General features: G+C 45.6%; 1 protein-coding gene across 3 annotated transcripts in view; it reads right to left on the reverse strand.

Moving 5' to 3' along the window:
- Nucleotides 1–7414: 7414 nt before the first annotated feature.
- MELK (maternal embryonic leucine zipper kinase) overlaps nucleotides 7415–19339 on the reverse strand; it is a 43954-nt gene continuing 32029 nt past the window's right edge. For all 3 annotated transcript variants that reach the window (XM_019490807.2, XM_006272848.4, XM_019490808.2), the window contains exons 14-18: nucleotides 17846–18071; nucleotides 13735–13828; nucleotides 13090–13258; nucleotides 9761–9864; nucleotides 7415–7871 (exon numbers count right to left, since the gene is read on the reverse strand). In XM_019490807.2, the coding sequence (XP_019346352.2) occupies nucleotides 7694–7871; nucleotides 9761–9864; nucleotides 13090–13258; nucleotides 13735–13828; nucleotides 17846–18071 (771 nt within the window). In that variant the 3' untranslated portion in view covers nucleotides 7415–7693. The remainder of the gene's footprint in view (nucleotides 7872–9760; nucleotides 9865–13089; nucleotides 13259–13734; nucleotides 13829–17845; nucleotides 18072–19339) is intronic.

Genomic DNA, 19339 nt, shown 5'->3' on the forward strand with positions numbered 1-19339 from the left:
CTCAAAATTCAGTTCCACGTCAGCATTGTTTCTACCTCTGAAAGTCAGCTGTAATTTCTGCTATGATTAGCATAGAGCAAATTTTGACACAATTTGTGGTTTATGGGTTCCCATCACATTATATCAGAGGTGGGCAATTATTTTGGTTGGAGGGCCACTTAAGGAGTTTTGGTGAGGCATTGAGGGCTGCAAGGGTATCCCTGCCCCATGGCAGGTGACCTGCCTCTCATCACCATCTTGTGATTGGAAGTCCCACCCCTAACCCCTGACCTTTGCCACCAGAAGTCTCTCCCCTTGCCTAGGAAGTACTCCTTGGGATTTTGGGAGCGTGGGGGGTTGCTTGTATATTGTGTATGGAGGGATAGGTGGAGTGTATGAGTGTGTGTGGGTATGGTGGGGTGGGGTGTGTGGGAGGGGTATGTGTGTATATGTGGGTATGGGACTGTTGGGTGTGTGCGAGTATGGTGGCGGGGTGTGGGTATATGTGTGGATATGGGATGTGTGGTTGTGGTGTGTATGTGTGGATGTGTGTGGAGGGTGTAAGTGGTGTATGGATATGGTAGGGTGTGTGGGACAGTGTTGGTGTGTGTGGGTATAGTGTGTGGGGGGGTGTAAGAGGGGTGTGGATGTATGTGTGGAGTGTGTGGGGGGTTTCCTCCCCCCACCCAGCTTCCCGTTAGCTGTTTGTGACATGGTTGAGCCCACCCCTCCACAGGCATGGGCAAGGAGAGGGGGTCGGGGATCAGTGCTGCCTGCCTGGCTCACAGCATTCAAAGAGTGGGAAAGCATCTGCCACCACTGGGCAGCAAGAGAAGCCCCTGGGGGAGGGGAGGACAGAGAACCAAGCCTGGCACTGCCAACTTTCTTGGTCTCTGTTTCACACCTACCCAGTGGGGCTGCTGCTGAGCCTGTGCTGGCTCCTGCTGCCGCTGCTTCCATCCCACATGCCTGCCTGGTGGGGCTGCACCAAGCCTATGCTGGCTCCTGCTGCTGCTCTCAAACCACCTGTCAGTCCTGTGCTTACCCGATGGGGCTTTGTGAGCAGACAAGCTCCTTTAGGCCCCCGTCACCTCCATCCACACGCTCCCCCACCAAGCCATGCACAAGCAGGAGCAAAGTGAGCTGCAGGCAGAGTCCGCCCCACTCTCTTCAATGCTGCAGCTCCCCCTCCCTGACTGCTGTCTGGAGCGCTGCAGCAGGGACAGAAGTTGTGGCTGGAGGCCAGGGGAGCCCAGCAGTTCCCTGGGCATCTGCAGCAGCCCTGCCTGCAAACTGGTCTTGGTGCCTTCTAGTGGGGGAGGCTGGGAATGCAGCACATGATGCCCCAGGTGGGAGTGGGCAGGACTTGGTCACACGCAGAGTGCAGCAGGGGCACTGACTGCCGGATATAATTCATTGGCGAGTGCCTGCCTACCGGACGGATCCAATCAGCCGGAGGGCCATATTTTGCCCACCTCTGCATTATATGATGCAGCAGCATCAATGGATCTCACCCATAGGTCAATTCAGTAGCCTGGCAAATAGCGTGGGACACCAGCTACATTCACGTGGTTATTCAATGTGCTTTAACTAAATAAGTATACAGTAAAAGATATAACAAAAAACCTGTGCCTAAGGGTACAGATACAAGATGTGAAATCTGTCAATGGAGAAGCCACTTCTGTAAAGTGTCCAATCTTCAAACAATTTTAGATTAAATGGAGGAAAAAAATAAAACAAGAAAAGAACACGCAGGTAAGATAAACTTTCTAGGTGAAAACTGTCATCCACATTTGGTCATTAGAGCAGGGGTCGGCAACATTTTTGGCTGGAGTGCCAAAATCACCCCAACCTCCATTCACACTTTGACTTGGCATGCCAGAGATTGGGGGGGGAGCCACAAGGCGTCCAGTCCTCATTGCTGCCAGTGTCTGCATGCATGCCTCTGGGTGGATGGTGGAGGATGGGCTGGGGTTGTGTTGTCCCAGCCCCTTCCCTGCCACGTGCTGCAAGCCACAGAGCCAGTGCCAGGGCTCCAGAGCCCAGTGCAGCTGTTTGCAGCCTCCTGGCTGCCACAGGCAGCCCAGGCTCTAGGCAGCTGTAGCAGGTGACTAGGAGGCTGCAAACAGCTGTACCAGGCTCTGAAACCCTGGCACCAGTTCCATGGCAGCTGTGCATGCTCCTCAGAGTGGATGGCAGGGGAGAAGCTAGGGCCGTGCTTCCCCCATCCTTTTCCCTCCATGTGCTATGAGCTGCACGTGCACCTGCTGCCGCAAGAGCTGGTGCCGGGGCTCCAGAGCCCAGCACAGCTGTTTGCAGCCTCCCAAAGCTAGCCCAGACTCTGGACAGCTGTAACAGGCAGCTGGAAGGTTGCAAACAGCTGTGCTGGGCTCCACAGCCCAAACATCCACTCCATGGCAGCAGTAGCAGCTGCACATGTGCCTCTGAGTGGACAATGGGGGAGGAGCCAGGGTTACACTGCCCCAGGCCCCTTCCTGACCATGTGCTCAGAAGTACGTGCACAGCTGCTGCAGCCATGAAACTGGTGCCAGGCTGCACAGCTCCATGCAGCTGTCTGCAGCCTCCTGGCTGCAGCCAACTCAAGCTCTGGGCAGCTGCTGGCAGAAGATGCCCAGAGCCTGGGTCAGCTGCAGCACGCCAAGGAAAATGGCCTTACATGCCATGCTGTGGCATGCATGTTGGTGGTTGCCAATCCTTACCGATGTCCAGAGTGAAAAGGGCCATACAGGCAACCCCTGCTTAGCGCTCTTAATTGGTTCCTGAAAAAAACGAATGTTAAGCGAAATGAGTGTTAAGCAAAACCGAAAGTATGTAATGACCCAAGATGGCGACTGCAATTGCTTTTAATGACCCAAGATGACGACTGTGAGCATTATAGTGAAACTCGCTGAGCACTAAGTGAAATCAGGTATCAATTTAAAATGAGCAGTACAGCGAAATAGCACTAAGCGAAACAGCATTAAGAGGGGGTTGCCTGTAATTACAAGAGCTGACATGCTTGTTCCACTTATCAGCAGGGATCCTGGTTTTCTCTCATAAAAAAAAAATAATCACAAATTATCTGATGAAAAATTGCAAATTTTCTGACAACCCCCCCAATCCATTATTAAAATTTAAAGCCCCCTGTAGCCCCCCCAACCCTGCTACTGCCCCTCACTGCCCCCACAGTCCCCCCCCAATACTGCTGGTGCCCCTCACTGCCCCAACAGCCCCCCCACCGACAGTCCCTGCCCCCCACCCTGCTGGAGGGGGCCCCCAGCTGCTAGGGCTATGGGGCCAGGGACCCAAGTCTGCAGCCCCCTTCCCTCAACAGCAGGGGCAGCTGCAGCAGAAGTAGCATGGAGCCGGCTCCCCCACTGCTCTGCCTGCTCGGGTGGGGGTGGGGCCAGCTCCTGGCTCCCTGCAGCCCTGCTGGTGCCCCCATCTATAACTTGCAATCCTCGAGCCCTGCCAGAGGGGCCCCCAGCCCCCTGCATACCACACTTACCTCAGGCTCCAGGAGAAGAGTGAAGCTGAGTGGAGCCGTGGCTGACAGTCTCAGGCACTGGCCTTTCCCTCCCGCTCCGGGCAGGGCTGGGGGTTTCCCGCCCTGTTTGCAAACAGCTTTTACAGGCTGGAGCTCAACCAGCCTTCAGAGCTGTTTGCAAAAGCAGGGAATCCGCAGGTTTCTCTGCTAAAAGAAATCCGTTTTCTCTGATAAGAAGGGGAAATCCATGGTTTTCTCTGTTTTTCCGTGGGAAATGGAAAACCTGGATTCTTGCTTATCAGTAAACCTGAGGTGACTCTAATGCAACAGTACAAGTTAGAGGATACTGTAAGTTGATACAAATCCCTGTACAGCACAGCAGAGAAAGATCTCAAACGCTATTAGTATTTAGCAAGTATGCAAATGACACTGTAAATTTAGAAAACAGGCTATGTTTAAGGCAGAGAGCTAAAAGTGGAGGTGTACAAGTCTTAGGATTTATAGACTGTAAGTCCGGAAGGGACCTTGGAAGATCATTGAGTCCAGACCCCTGCACCAAGCAGGAAAGGTAACTGGGGTCAGGTGACCCCAGCAAGGTGACTGTCTAGTCTCCTCTTCAAGATTTCCAGGGTAGATGATTGCACCACCTCTGGAGGAAGCTTATTCCAGTTTGGACACCCTGACTGTGAAGAAGTTTTTCCTACTGTTGAGCCTGAATTGATCTTCCAGGAGTTTGTGACCATTACTCCTAGTTTTCCCCTCGGGTGCCCTGGTGAACATTTGCTCACCGAGTCCTTGATGTACTTCCCTAGTGTAGCGGTAAACTGCTACCAGGTCCCCTCTCGGCCTTCTTTTCTTCAGGCTGAAGAGTCCCAGATCCCTTAGCCCTTCCTCATACAGCTTGCCATGTAAGACTCTGATCATATGGGTGCCTCTTCTTTGGCCTCTCAAGCTTATCCATGTCCTTGTTAAAGTGCGGTGCCCAGAACTGGACAGTAGGCCAGCTGCAGCCACACCAGCAGAAGAATCACCTCATTGGTTTTGCTGGAGATGCGTTGATTGATGCATACCAGAGTAGAGATGCTAAGGTAGTCACCACGCACTACTTAGCCATTCAAGAACCAGACCTTGCATCCCCAGATGTGCAAAGTTGCTACATTGCTCACTACCCAACATGCAAACTGGGTGAGATTGCACCAGTTACAGTAGAATGCGAGTTGAAGAACCTCATGGGGTGCAGCCACATGAGCAGCGATGTGTGGTATGCAGTGCCACAGACTCGCGTATAGCACCACACACAGGCATTCCCTGTGCTCCTAATTTAAGGAGTGGGTTTTGTTTTGTTTTTCAACATCAGAAGATCCTGGTGTCAAAAAAGCTTGTGCCTTAAAAAAAGGAGGGTGACACATGGGGGCAACCAAAGCCTGGCTGGCCAGAGCTACACTCCAGCTGCCTGCTAGGTTCCATGCTGCCAGATTGCTGCAGCTGCAGCCCCCGGTGGCCCTCAGGACCCCAGGTAAGGCTGCTGGGAGCAGCTCAGGTGCTGGCCCCAGTCTCCCCTACCCCACCTTGGGCAACACTCCATATGCCAGAGCACACACGCCCAGGCACTTCCTAGGGACAAGCACGTTCCTGCTCATGGCAACACGGCCACAGAGTTTAACAGGACTGCGCCTCTGCAGACAGCATTTGCCCCTCTGTCTAGTGAAGGTGTTAACCTCTAACCTAGTGTTTCTCAACCTGTGGTACACGAGACAGACAGGGGGTACATGGGTGCTATGTTTTGCCTACCCTCCCACACTGTGGGTTGGAGGAGTCTTCACCTGTTCACATAGGAAGGTCCAACTGCTGCCCCGCCCACTGTGTCCAGTGCACTGGGGCTTTCACTCCCTGGCATCAGTGTGCCAGGGGCCAGGGAAGGGGGGCCCCAGCACAGGCTGCTTTGCCCCAAGCTGTGGTCAGCAAGGGAGAAGTGGGACTTGGCTCACAGTGGCAAAATGGGAAGTCCCACTGTGGCACTTCCGGTTTTGCTTTTACTGCATCGGTCAGAAAGTGGTACTTAAGGTACCAAAGGTTGAAAAACACTGCACTCAGTCAACTTAAGGGCTTCAGTGGGAATTTACTTTGAAGTTTATCTGAGGATGCTTTTAATAGCCACAAACTATTTATTCTAAATCTATTCACATTATACCACTTAATAGCTTAAAGGATACAAGCTATGAAATCTCCCAGTGTTTGGATCATGACAGGCAAAGCCACTAGCTACTTTTGGTGGCAGTATGGTCTATATTAAGCGTAATGTTATATACAACTGACCATGCCTGGTGTAGCTGAGATGAGGTTGCTTATAGTTAAGTGACACTACTGTCAGGACTTTCCTAGGCTATGGGTGGCAGTATCAGGGCTGGCTAGGGCATGAGGGTGCTATAGAGTGGGGCTAGCTGGCAGGCATCCCCCACACTTTAACAGGCTGGCTGGGGCATGAGGGTGCTGGTCTACATGGGCATTTGATTACATACAATTACTCCATTGTAAGATAGTACTGTCCCTAACCACTAATGATCCAATTTTCTGTCCCAAGTATTTTTTTGTAGCATGTTCAATAAGATATTCCAGAAAAAGTTTTGGAAACCAAGGCAGCCTTGCCATCTCCCAGATTTTTGTCTTTGGATATCACTCACAGCAAGGGATATTAAGCAAAGGAATCAGTACTACAGCCTGTAAAGAAGAACCTTATTTCACACATCAGAGCATGCAAGACAACTTGAATCAATTATCTCCCAGTTGTTTTAGCTTAAAAAGAAGCTGGGGGGGGGGGGGGAAGAAGACATCTTAATTACTGTTTGGGCTTTCATAACATCACTCATCATTCTTAAGGGGATGAAGACATTTATGCAGAATGTGCTTCTAAATATGGCTATTACATTCATTAAAGAATACTTATGTAGCTTTATTTATGAAAGTAAAAGTGTATGTTAACTGTGAGCAGAAGGTTGCAATGATGAAGCCACTGCTGCTTCACTTACTTCCCTTCAGTTTATATGGATACCATTTCTTACTCCCCAGTAAAGTATTGATTGCATCACCTCCATTTACTTTAGGTGTTTGCCCAGTAATTTAATGCTGTTTAGAACAAGGGTTTATGTCCTTAGGGTTCACTGAAAGTCAGTTGCAACTCAAATGTTTGGCACAGTACTTCCAATGCAGAGTCTAGCAACTGGTATTTGTGCAGCACAAAGTGGTAAATGCATTTACCAGGCACAGCTGAACCACAGGATTCACTACCATTTTGCAAATGAGTGGTCTCATTTAACCATTAAACAATAGCACCTACACCAAACCAACCAACCCACCCAACACAGATTTACTTCCCTGTGTTGCACAAATTTGCAGTAATCAAGCCAGAATAATATTCATAGACCATTTTATAAAACCAAAAGACCTTAACAGTGACTTCAGTACCTCCATTTTAATTGCCTAGAGCTGCCACCTTTATGTGGTTTAGATTTTGGAATGCCTCTAAAATGGCTTAGAAGCTAGTGGAATCTCTAATAACTGATTTTCAAAATGCTATTGCAAGATCAAAAACACACAATTGTTAGCCATCATAGAGGCTTAGTAATAAATTACCATATTGTAATATTTATACGAGTTCATAGTTTAAATCCTAGCATTGTTGACTTAACATATTTATTGAAGTCAATCCTATTTTGTTCAACATATTGAGCATATAGTTTAACTCTGGTAACCACAGCTGTGACTTCGTTAACGATCGCAATAAATCCTACTTAAAGCAGAGACAGGAAAAGAATTATGCAAATGAATTCTTATCTGTTTTCTACCCAACATGTACTTGATAACTGAAGATCTACCAAAAATAATCTTTTGAATAAGAACTATTATGTCTTATTTGGACCTTATATTTTACATGGAAGTCAGAAGAGCAGCTTAGCATATCTGCAAAGTTTTATTTTAGAAACTACATTTACAGAATAGAGTATATAACCATATATGACAAAAGAAAAAATTAAAGCCAGAGCAAATATACAAAGCTACATGATTAAAAAGGGAAGGACAGATACAGATTGGTACGTCACTTTTATTCACAGAATAGCATCTATTTAAAAATAAAAACTTTGTTCTTTGAACCGTTTTTTCCAGAAGGTGTGTAATGATTAAAACCAGTTCACAGTGGCTTTGATCATTAGGATGTGAGCCATCCGCAAGTTACACCTTGCAGCTAGACAGGATGTCTTCCACTAATCTCTTGTAGACCCAAGCATCACCTTTAAGCCGTTGCCTCCTAATACCCACTGCTTCAGGTTTACTAAGCTGGCATACTTCCAGCTCAAACTGCATTGTCACTTTGCCAAAATCTGACTGTGTTTTGCACTTCAGGGTGTACCTGTACAAAACAAAAAGTAAAGAGAAATAGGAGTTAGAGTTGTCAAAGTTTTAGTCGTGCAAAACATCCAACAGGTTAAAAAAATTAGAGAGAGATGACATCCACCAAAAATTTAACGCTTTCTACATAAAGCTGCTATTCAACAGGGAGCAAAGAGGTCGACCTCTCAACCTGGCCTCAGTGAAATTAAAGCTATTTTTTCCTCTTGACACCTTATCCTGAACTACTAAATGGAGAGTGTAGGCCTTCCCAGCCACAACAGCTGCAGTCTGTCTTTTCTAACAATTAACATCAATGGTTAACGAGTGAAAGAGCATGGGGATGATTTAATATTTCTCCAAGGAGTATGGTCTACAGATAAGACAGCAACATTCCTCTACCAAGGGTACCCTTGAACTCCTGCATAAGGCTCATATTGCAGCATTTGTCCAGATGAAGAGGAATTGAGCCAAACTGCAGATGCAGCATTGCTAGGGGCCAACTGCAACTCATCCCTTGCCAATCTGAAGCAAAAGCCCAGGGTATGAACTTTGAATCATGTCATTGAAATTATAGATCCATTTCGGTGCAGTTAAGCGTATCTTTTTTGTATCAAAGTTTAACACCACAGGATTAAGATACTATAACTAAAGACTTTCATTTAAGAATTAAAAAAAGTCACTTTAAACAAGACTAGTAGTGACCCTATGAGGGGAGGGATACTCTATTTACCCGATAAGACAGCCCCCCCCCCCCCCCCCATAAATTAGCTTCTATACATGGAAAATAAGTGCATTGATATTTTCCATGCATAGACCCTAATTAGTGGAAGGTCATTTTTAATCCTGCTCTGACACCCCCCCCCCCCCCCCCCTACTGTGGCAGTGAAGAAAGCAGAAGATAGTGAGAGTCCTTGCTCCCTGCCCTTGTCCTCCAACCTCCCCCAACCCCTTTGCTCCCCTCTGCAGCCTGCTCCCCATTGCCTGTGCCTGCCCCTACACCCCCTCTTACCTTCTGGAGCAGCACTGCTCCTCTGGGATAAGCAGCAGCACAGCTTCAGTCCAGCCCCTGCCTCCCCTACCACAAACTTGTTCCCTCCACCCCCTGCCTGTTCCTACCTTCTTCCCCCATCATACCTTCTGCCAACTCCAGGGCACTCAACAGAAGCACAGCCCTGGCTTGGCCAGGGAGAAACAGCAGCAGCTCCTGGCACAGCAGGGTTAGGGCTGGAGGGACCAGAAGGTAAGGGGGAGGAAAAAGAGAAGGGGAGTAAAGGGGTGGAGGGTATGGAGCTGGGGTGTAGGCTGCAGCCCCCACCAAACAAGTTAATTACAGCCTGGGGCAGATGGCAGCTCAGCTCCAGCATTAGCCCAGAACCAAAGGGCCAAAGCTGGAACTGAGCAACCACTTGCCCCAAGCCAGTAATTGAATTTAAGACTAGCTCCTCTCCCCTACCCCATGCTGATGGGGGTGGGGGGGGTGGGGAGGGAAACTTGTCTCCTCTTGAATGTCTCCAATTTACAAGTAAATACAGTAATTCACAGTTCAAATGTTGGGAAACTAGAAGTGGAGACATCTTACATTTCTTAACCAGTACCATTTACCAGAAATGGGAACAAATCTTGGCATGATAGTCCATCACATTTATTCAAGTGTTTGAGTAACATACATATGTACTGGGGTTCACATTACTTCAACTAGGATAGTATGTGTGGCACAATAAAGAAATTTTGGAATATCTTATTTGAACCAGATGGGGAAATATTGTGGATTATGAGGCTGGATATGGGTCCTTTATGGAATAGAATATTTTAAGAAGGCAGTATGATAGAAATAAAAGGAGGATAGACTCTAGCACTAGCTGCTTATGCAAAAACCATAAGTCTTGTCTTATATATTTTTATACTTACCCCTTCTGCACATATTCAACCTGTTTCTTTGGAAGGATGGTAGTTATTTCATTCAGCAGCTGGTCTGGATTTAATAGTTTAGTAGTGGTCACGTTATAATGAGCCTAGAAACATATTATATGTCAGAAAAGTAAGAGTCCCTAATATTTATTTCCAACACCATGGATTCACAGGGCAAGTTGCTACAGTGGAACTTTTTCTATATCAAGTAGTAAAAAAACAAACAAACAAAAAAAAAAAACACACACAACAAAAAAACCCCACCAAAACAAAACAAAAAACACCAATGCAGATGTTTAGTTTCAATGACATCTCATTCTTGGAAGTTAGCAATGGGACAAGAACCTTAAGGTATGTCTTCATGGCATAATACACTGCTGTGCAGAGATATATCTTAAGTTTGTGTGAACATGCTAGCTCACGTACTAGAGTCTACATGGTAGACAATGTAGGGAGATACCTGAGCTAGTTTTGCACATGCTAGCTCTGGATCTAGATAAGCTGTGTTAGCAGTGCTGTACCAGAACTAATAAACCCAGCATATTACACAGCTAAACAAGTTATACTGTTTCAAATTCTGAAACATGGTGCAGCCTTGGGCCACAGACATAGTTTAAGTATGAAGAATGGACATTCTTGACAACGGGTGTGAAGCAAAGTTGGTGAGGTCTTAATTCTATTCTGTGCATTTTACACTGGGTAAAGAGGACCAGAGCACTAGAGGACCCTGTAACTAATCAGGGGAGGATTCCATTGTGTTAAGCTATAGTACTGACAAAATTGTCCTCCCAGGATCTTATTGTAAATTCCAGTGGTCATGCCAAGACTTGGCCATAGTATGCAGCAGTTCCAGCTTCTTGGGGAAATCCAATAGGCTACAATGCTTTAATACACAGGGCACATATTCAAGTCCTGGAGCAGACTAGGATTGGGAAGACAAAAGGTAACTATAACCCCTTCTCCTGGGCTACAAGTTGTGCAGTATGCCATGTGTGGGTGGGTGTCAGAATTCTACCTATCAAGTTTTAAAATGGTTAAGATTACATTTTTACTACTGTACATAAAAGGAAATTGTTTTAGAAGTCACATTTAAAATGGGATACCCAAAGCATCTTTCATTCAGGTTGTCACACATTAAACATGGAAACTTGTAGGCAAATACTGTGAACTAACTGCAAAGTGCTGCACAGGTGCTTTGCCTGGTTTTCAAAAGATCTATTTCTGGGATGTACAAATCAAAAGCCACTCTAAGGAAGAAAAAGACAAAAAAATACAACTAGATTTCCTCTGGATGCCTCAGTTCAAGCCAATATATGCACGTTTTTGTCAGAGCTTCACCAGGAACTTTAAAATCTCTTGCATTTGTTTCAAGGCATTTAGAAATGAAATAGCAATGTTGTAGATACTGTGGACCTTGGAAACAGATACAGAAGTCCAGAAGCCTTTCAGAGCACAGCAGATCTGGAACCTGCTTCCCTGCTATTTCCCAAGTTTCTCATTCCTAGCACAGCCTCAACTTGGATAGGTCCAGCCTGTAGCCCAATGTGTGCTGGATATGTAAGAGGGAGATTGGCAGTACTACAGATGTCATTTGGCAAAAAGGTTTTTTTGGACTACAAGATGGCAGAGCTGCGTGTATTATAGTCCTAATTGACATAACTGTTTTCTTACCAATAAGCAGCTTTTATAGTCAGCAGGTGTCCCAACAACAATAGCTCAAGGACCTAGACCATTGAAGATGTACATCTTGTAGAATTATTTTAGGCATTAAAAGCCATGTCTCTATCAGTCTTAACTGCTAGCTCCACAGACTATGCCTAGATGAAGACTGGTATAATATACTAAGTATTTTTTTATTTTTTTTTAGATTGCAAGAGAACACTTTGAAAGGTGTTCCATTTCATGGCAGTTGTGTACAAGTCATTAATTCAGTGCATTTAAAGCATCTTAATACTGCACACTGAGATGTATTAGCATTACAATTTTGTAGGCTATAGCCATATTCTTATAGGTAATCTAAAGGATTAAGAGGTGTCACAAAAACACTATATTAGTGCTTTAATATGCATTTCATTGCATGCCACAATATGCTAAAGGTCTTACTAAAGAAGTCAGAAAGAATTTTCTGTAAGTATTAATAGAAAATACCAAGTAATCACACCATATACATCTTGAAGGCTTGTGGCCAATCTCAGCAACATGTTAAGATTTATAATGTAAATGCTGTTCTGGTCTTCATCCTTTTACTGTTTTCTGCTTGGACACTCATGAGAGCCAAAACACAGGCTATCAATACCATTTTGGGCAGACAAATCAGATAGGCGATTCCTGCAGATGTGGGGTGGCAGGACTCAAAGGCTGCTTATTGGTGTGAATACACTACCCACAAACACCACAACCCAGTGCTTTACTGTCAGCTTTGTGCATCCCCACATGAAGTGCACTGCATGCCCAAAGGCATTGCTTCAGTTTGACCTGTATAGATTACATGCCTCAGTGGGGCTTGTATCCAATAGCCAATTGAATCAGCTATTAGCTAAAAGCACCAAAAAGCCCTGATGAAGCATGTAATCTATACAAATGTTGAGTAAGCTGGGTCAAACTGACAATGCCTCTTCAGGTAAGCCAATGGATTCTGTCCCCACCATATCTGTCAGCAGCCAAAAACACTACCTAATCCTAATACACTAGATACTTATGGTAAGACATTTGATAAGATCCTCAAGTACTAACCAACATTTGGCAGGATATAGACATCTCTCTCAAAAAAAAGAAAAAAGCCCAGATTTCTCTTGATTCCAAAGGCCTTGGTTATTGCCATTAAAGTTTAGCTTCCTGAAATATCATTCAAGGCTAACGTACCCCCTCAAAGTTTAAAGCAGCTTAGATGGAATTGGCATCTCTAATAAAGCAATTAATAATCAAAGACAAGTTGCATTTATACCACCTTGGAGTCACTGCTTTCTAGCTCTGCTAGCCCACTGTTAGCAAAAGGGTATTTTTGACCACAAGAACAAAATTCCATGCAGGTGCTTAACTGCTGCTTTATTCCCCTATTAAGTTACAGATCACCTGGGAGGGAAAAAAAAACAAAACACAAAACTGCAGCAATTGCCAGGCAGCCAACAGTTTCAGAAACAGTTGTCACAACTGGCACAGACTCTTGGCAATAAGTGGAGCATTTTCAGATTTGGAGCAATGCAGTAAGACACCTGCACTTTGTAGCAGAGTGAATGCTGTCCAAATCACTGAAGACTTTACTACTGTATTTCTGAAGTCACTGGATTTTTATTTAAATTTTTAAGTGGTAATTTCTTAACAAGTTTTACCTTCAGTTTCCTTGGCCCATCTCTTATGGATTGTTTCTTTTTGCTTGGTGTAAGCATTGTGATCATTTTATCCAGACCTCTTTCAAGGCTTCCAAACATTTTAGCTCGTTTTTTCTTTTGACTGCTGTCCACATGAGCTTGATTAAGATCCAGTTCTACTGAGCGACACCTGCCACAGTTACAGTTTAAATGATGAGTGCTTCCATCTTTTAAATGGGTGGAAGTTAGTCATTTAAAAAAAAAAAAAATTAACACTGCTAAAATGTGACAAGATCCTAGATGCATAAAAAAAAAACCTACACACAAGTGAAACATTGTAGCTAAACAGCATCTAAGACACTACATGAGAATTGTTGTTCTAGTCATTTGAGATTTAAACAGGAAATTGTGTATAGAAACAGCTACCCTCTGGGGAACTGGAGCAAGAGTGAATTTGTAATTAAGGAAAATAGGAATATATCCAAGACTATCGAGGTGTGTAATTTTAAACTTCCTTTTGCCTTTAATATTTTCTAGTGGCTGTGGAAAAAGGTTAAGGACGTTTTTACCAAGACAATGAAATTGTAGGTGCTATTATAACAAGCCTTCCTGGTCTGTACAGTCCTGTTTTAAGTCAGAAACGTGTATGAATAACTGGGCACTTACCGTCTCTCAGGGCTAATGACTGCTGCTGCCAATTCATCTGTATTTGCTGGGTTTGTCTGTTTCTTAATTGGGGTCTCTTTAGTGCACTGACTCTCTGGGGGATAAAAAGGCACCCAACCCAAATTAGGTAAGATTTTTGGAAGGGAGGATTTTCCTCAACAAGAAATTTTCATGATTAGTCATCTTGCATTTCCTACCAATTCCCCTTCTCCTCCCACCTCAGTAACCTTAATAAAACTAAAGTTGTTATTCTAAATTAACTGCAAAACACTAGTACTAAATGCTTGCAGGATTCAGACAGTGAAGGATTAGTCAGGGCATTAAGGCTGCTTGTAGACAGTGCTTTATTTTAAACTGTGTACTCCCATGCCGAGTCTAGAGCATGCCCAGAAGAGGTAGCACATTTGTTGCACCCAGCTTTCCCAAAGTCTCTGTAGAGACAGGGCACTTTAGTGGGGCTTTTTTGGCACTTTTATCCAATAGCTGACTGAATCAGCTTTAGCTAAAAGCACCAGAGCCCTGCTGAAGCACCCAATCTCTATAGATGCTGTGGAGCCAAGTTGAAGTATGTGCCACTGCTTCCAGCAGAGTGCATATCTTCCCCCCCACATCTGCCAGCACCCTAAATTCCTAAGGCTCATGGCAAGCAGTATATTTAGTGGTTAGAGCACAGAAGTCAGAAAAAGCTTTCAGTCCCAACTTAGTTATTGACTGGGTATACAGCCTTAGAGAAGTCATTTTGGCCAGTTTAACTACCTTCTTTTTTTTTTTCCTCTTTTTTTTCTTTTCTTTAAGTAAATAACATTTAGTGTATTAACATTACAGGGCTGTTGAGAATTACTCTTATCTTGTTTACAGGTATCAGTTTTTGGCTTGCCAGTTTGTACACCTTGCTCAGACTCCCTCACTTCTGCAACATGTCCTGCAGGTCTGGCAGTAGTCCAGGATTACTATCACTACCCTAAAACAATCTTTCAAGATCACCATTGGTGGTTTTAGGTTATAGTCTAATCAGTCACTTGGTCTAGTTAAGTGGCTGTTTAATCACTAGACAATTCAAGTATTTCAGTAAACTACTGTGCTTCAATTTGATTTAGCAATCCACGTTTTGAAGTAAAACTTCTGATTCTCAAGACCATTATGCTTAAACAGGCTAAGCCAAATATAAAAGTTCTAGGTTTACTAAAGCATAAGTAAAGCCCAAAACTATAAACTCAGCCTGACCTCCAAAAAGGGAAACCACTTGTTTTTTTATCAAACTTTCATGACAATGGTACGTTCTGCAGGACAGATCTAACTCAGCTGCATGCATAACCTTATAATGGCATTCAACTGCATAGGTGTCAGGGACTGGGATTCTGGTGAGAGTTCTGCTGATTAGGTAAAATGGATTAAAGACCACTCACACAGACCACCTGATCTAAAAGGAGCAAAAAGCTTCTTAAGAAAAACCCTCCCCTCAAGGTTTAAAGGTACAGGCACATGACCAAGTTACTGTGAAACAAAATAGGGCAACTTCCACAAATTAAAAGCAAGCACATGGAAAGTTACCATGGAGTAGCTTATGTAGGTGTAAGATGTCTACATGAACTAAACAGTACTGGGCAGAGAAGCAGATCCCAGGGCCGATCACAACATCGGCACGGCCAGCTGTTTAGAGCAGTCCATCTACCTGACTCGCCTACTACAGCTTTGTTGCAACTAAAAAAAAAAAGTTGTTTCTAGGCAGGAGGCTGCCCATTTTATGCCTTGAGCCTTGATCCCAAGGGTGCAATACATAGCTCTGACCTCCCCTTCACCATGTCCCATGACCTAGAGATGGCATCCAAAAAAGTCACTTTGACTGTCTGGACCCCATTGCTGGGCTGCACTCTGCCACTGGCCCAAACTTGGCCTCAGGTGTCCTTATGCATGCCTGGGCTACATGTCCCCTCTCTGGAGCCTCTATTCATACGCACTCTGGGCTCCTTGCTCCTCACTCTGCCCCCTCACTGGGGCTCCTGGGCCTCAGATGTCTGTCAACCTTCCTGTTCCTCCCTTGTATTCAGGCTTCCCACTAGGCCTCAGGCCCCCCGGCCTCTGTGTAGTTTCCCATAAGCCCTACTCTCTCAGGCTTTGGGCATCGGGTCCTCCTGGCCCCCATGGCATATTGCCTAATCTTGGTGCTTCTCTCTCAGGGTGTGTTCCTCTAGCCTTTCCTCTCCACAGGGTCACCCACAAGGCTTTCCAGTGCCCCATCCTCACCTTTCATTAGGGAGGCACAGGTATGGCATTTCCTGGAAACTGCCCCACTACAGGCAGCCTGACCACACCATCCAATCCCAGCAGGGTATAGAATTAGGGTCATTGCCCAGGACCCACTGCAGGCCCACCCACCCTGGTCTCTGCTCTGGGCTCCTGGGCACTCTGTCCCAGCCTCCACCTCATAACACAACCCTCAGTCATTGGCCCCATCTCTCAGGCCCCTTGCAGGATACCTCCCTCATCAGATGGAAGAGTTTCAGCCACTGTCACTCCAGACTGCTTGCTGACCAACCCCCTTGCTCTCCTGTCGGTGGCCTCTCCCTTGAGATCTTCACTCACTTGAGCCTGGCCTCACTCTCTGGCCAGTTGGAGTGTAAGTGCTCTCTGCCACCTTGGCCTGTGCCTCAAGAGCCCTCGGTCAATCTACAAACAGTCGACTCTTTCACTCAACAGGGGTCCCCTCTGGGCCCCTCCATAAATCATTTGTCTCACACCAGGCTTGCCTAGAGCCCCACAGATCTAGTACAAAGCAGCCCTTTACTGCACTGGGCTCATTTGCGCCCCTCCACAGACCTCCCCAGGGTCAGCTCAATTCCCTAGGTTCTCAGGCCTTTCCTCAGTCACCCATGCTTTCAACGGTTCTAATCAGGGGCTAACCTAGCCCTTCCATAGGCCCATAAACTCAAAGACCCTTTTGCTCAGGCTGGCCCACCTTCACTGCCCCCCAAGTCTAGCTAGCCTCTCTCAATAGGCCATCCTGGCCTCCTACTTGGGCCTGTCTACATAGCCCCTCATTCTAGGCTGGGCTTTCCTACAACCCCAAGGCTTCTGCCCCCTGCTAAGGGCTCTGAATCCCACCTGGGTCCCTAGGAACTTCCCCCTTCCCCAAAGGTCCTACCCTGACCTCCTGAAGTTCTGGGAGGAAACTCCTCTGGCTGGGAGATATTACTTCAGCAACATCCCTGGGGCAACTGCCTGCTCTGCTCTCAGGGCCTGATCTTATACCCAGGCTGCCCAGCCCTCCACCATTCCAGAGGCCTGACTGCCATGTGACCACCTGATTGGGTCTGCTCCCACCTGCAGGCTGGGCTGCAGCCTGCTCAAGCCCTTAAAGGTACACTGCCCGAGTCACAAAGCATATCAGTGCATATGCTAATTAGCCCAAACAAGAAGCTCAGCATATTAGTCCAGGTGGAACACTATGCTAATGCAGCTACACTGCTTAAAAAGTTTCATTTTGCTGCAGAACTGAGCCAGCCCTACCACTTGAGACTTCAATATAGCAATCATAAGAGAAGTGGAATCATCCTGTCCAAATCCATGTACTTGGAGAACATGGACAACATACATGCTTGCTTTTTTCCCCTCCATTCTCAGTTTGGGGCTAGCAGGGAAGAGCAAGTGGACTTCCTTCTTTTCTGATCTTGTCCACATTCCTAGGTTGCCCAAGGAAAAAAAAAAAAAAAAAAAAACACAACTTGACAGAGGAATAAGATTTCAGGGGTAGGGGACTACAAGAAAGTTTCCATAAAAAAACCCAAGTACATTGAAAGACATGCACATTTGTGTAAAAGGCACTAGAAGGAGGTGATTTCTGTGACTAACATTCATGCTAAAACATGGCCATTGCTTCTCAGCCTCTTGAAGGATTAGATCATGTGTATGATTTAACCTCCTATAGCAAGGACAAGGTAAACTGACATTAAGTGTACATTGTGAATAATACATATTTAGGATTAAAAGATAAAGCAAACCTCTTTAGGAACTTCTGCAGTTCTAAATGTTTAAAGAGTTTGCACATTTTGAAAGTAGCTTTCTTTGTGTAAATTATTCAATACTAGTTTTCCACTAGTGGCATAAGACAAACCTTTGAAGGGACGTGTCTGATTTGGTGGTGTTCGTATCCTTTTCTCATTCTGACTGCTACAAGCCGACATCTTCAGAACAGGAAACGTGAAGATGTTTTCATTCGTTAAAGCAGACTCTGCATCAAAATTCTCTTTGTTTTCACAGTTCTTTGATGCTATTCCTCTTGTTACTGGAGCTGGAGGCGTGAATACCCCATTGTCCAGTTTTATTTCATGCTTCAAATGCTACAAGAGATGCAACTGGAGTAAGGATGACCAATACTGTCATACTAACTACATACAAGAAAGATATTGATACTGAAACAGTGTATAATAAAGTCAAGCTAGAAGTGCTCTGAAAGTCAACTGTGTTTACATGTCAGATCAGTGTAGTTAAAAAAAAATTCACTGCTTCACACTTCACCCTCTTTACTCGTATAAGCCATTACCCAAATACCTTCCTAAACAAAAAGTAAATCCTTTAGCCCAAGGATATCAAACTCATGAACAGGCAGGGCCAACTTCTGCACACAGTGCCTCTTACTACCAGTTACCATCACTGCATTATTAGCAGCAGCCAAAAAGTTGATGCTTTGCCAGTCAATCCCATCACTATGGCTGCTGGAGCTTGCAGTGCCAGTGCAGCCAGCATGCAAAAGCTCCAGATTTTAGTTGTCATAAGCAACTGAAAACGCTCAGTTTGGCAGCCACATTTAAGCCCCATCACTATGGCTAGTGCCCAGGGAATAAATGGCAAAGCATTAACTCATTGGCTGCTGGCAGCCAGAGAAAGGCACTATGGGCTGGATGGCCCACCTCCATAGGCCAGATCCAATCTGCAGGCCATGTTTGACACCCTGCCAGTCTGATAGTCCAAGCCACTTCTTCACTATCTAAACACTGTAGGTAAGTGGTGCCCAACTTTTTTGCCTAGTGGACTGGATAGATACTGCCTAGTCGATTTGTGGGTCAGATCTGGCCCCCAGGGTGGGCACAGCAAGCACCACCCAGCCATGCAGAGAAATACAGGGGGCAGGCTGGCCCCATGTAGAAAAGGAGCTTGACCCAGGTCCATGGGGGGGGGATGAAAAGGGGCTATGGTCTGGCCCCAATCCAGAAGTGGGGAGGATGAAAAAAAGGGGCATGGACTAATTAGGTATAGGAAGAGGGTGCATGTGTGGCTTGGGAGAGCTGGCCATATCAAATAGCCACTGCTCCCCCTCCACCAAAAATTTCCTGATTTGTGGGCAGCCCTGCAGGCCAGATGAGGTGGCTCTGTGGCCAGAGGTTGAATACCCCTGTTGGAGATTATTATTATGCCTCCTACTCTATTCAGAATGTCTACCTCATTCCATTCTTCCAGATTCCTTCTTCTACTACCACCTCTCCAAACTTGAGTATTAAGTCCTCCATTTCTCATTGAAAAAACAAAAACAAAACAGAACTTGGTTTGGCCATTGGACCTTCAAAAAAAGACTATAGGTTCCTTTGACCAGGGACTGCATCTTCTGCAG

This window comes from Alligator mississippiensis, chromosome 3 (genome assembly GCF_030867095.1).
Source record: "Alligator mississippiensis isolate rAllMis1 chromosome 3, rAllMis1, whole genome shotgun sequence".
Classification (NCBI taxonomy): Eukaryota; Metazoa; Chordata; order Crocodylia; family Alligatoridae; genus Alligator; species Alligator mississippiensis.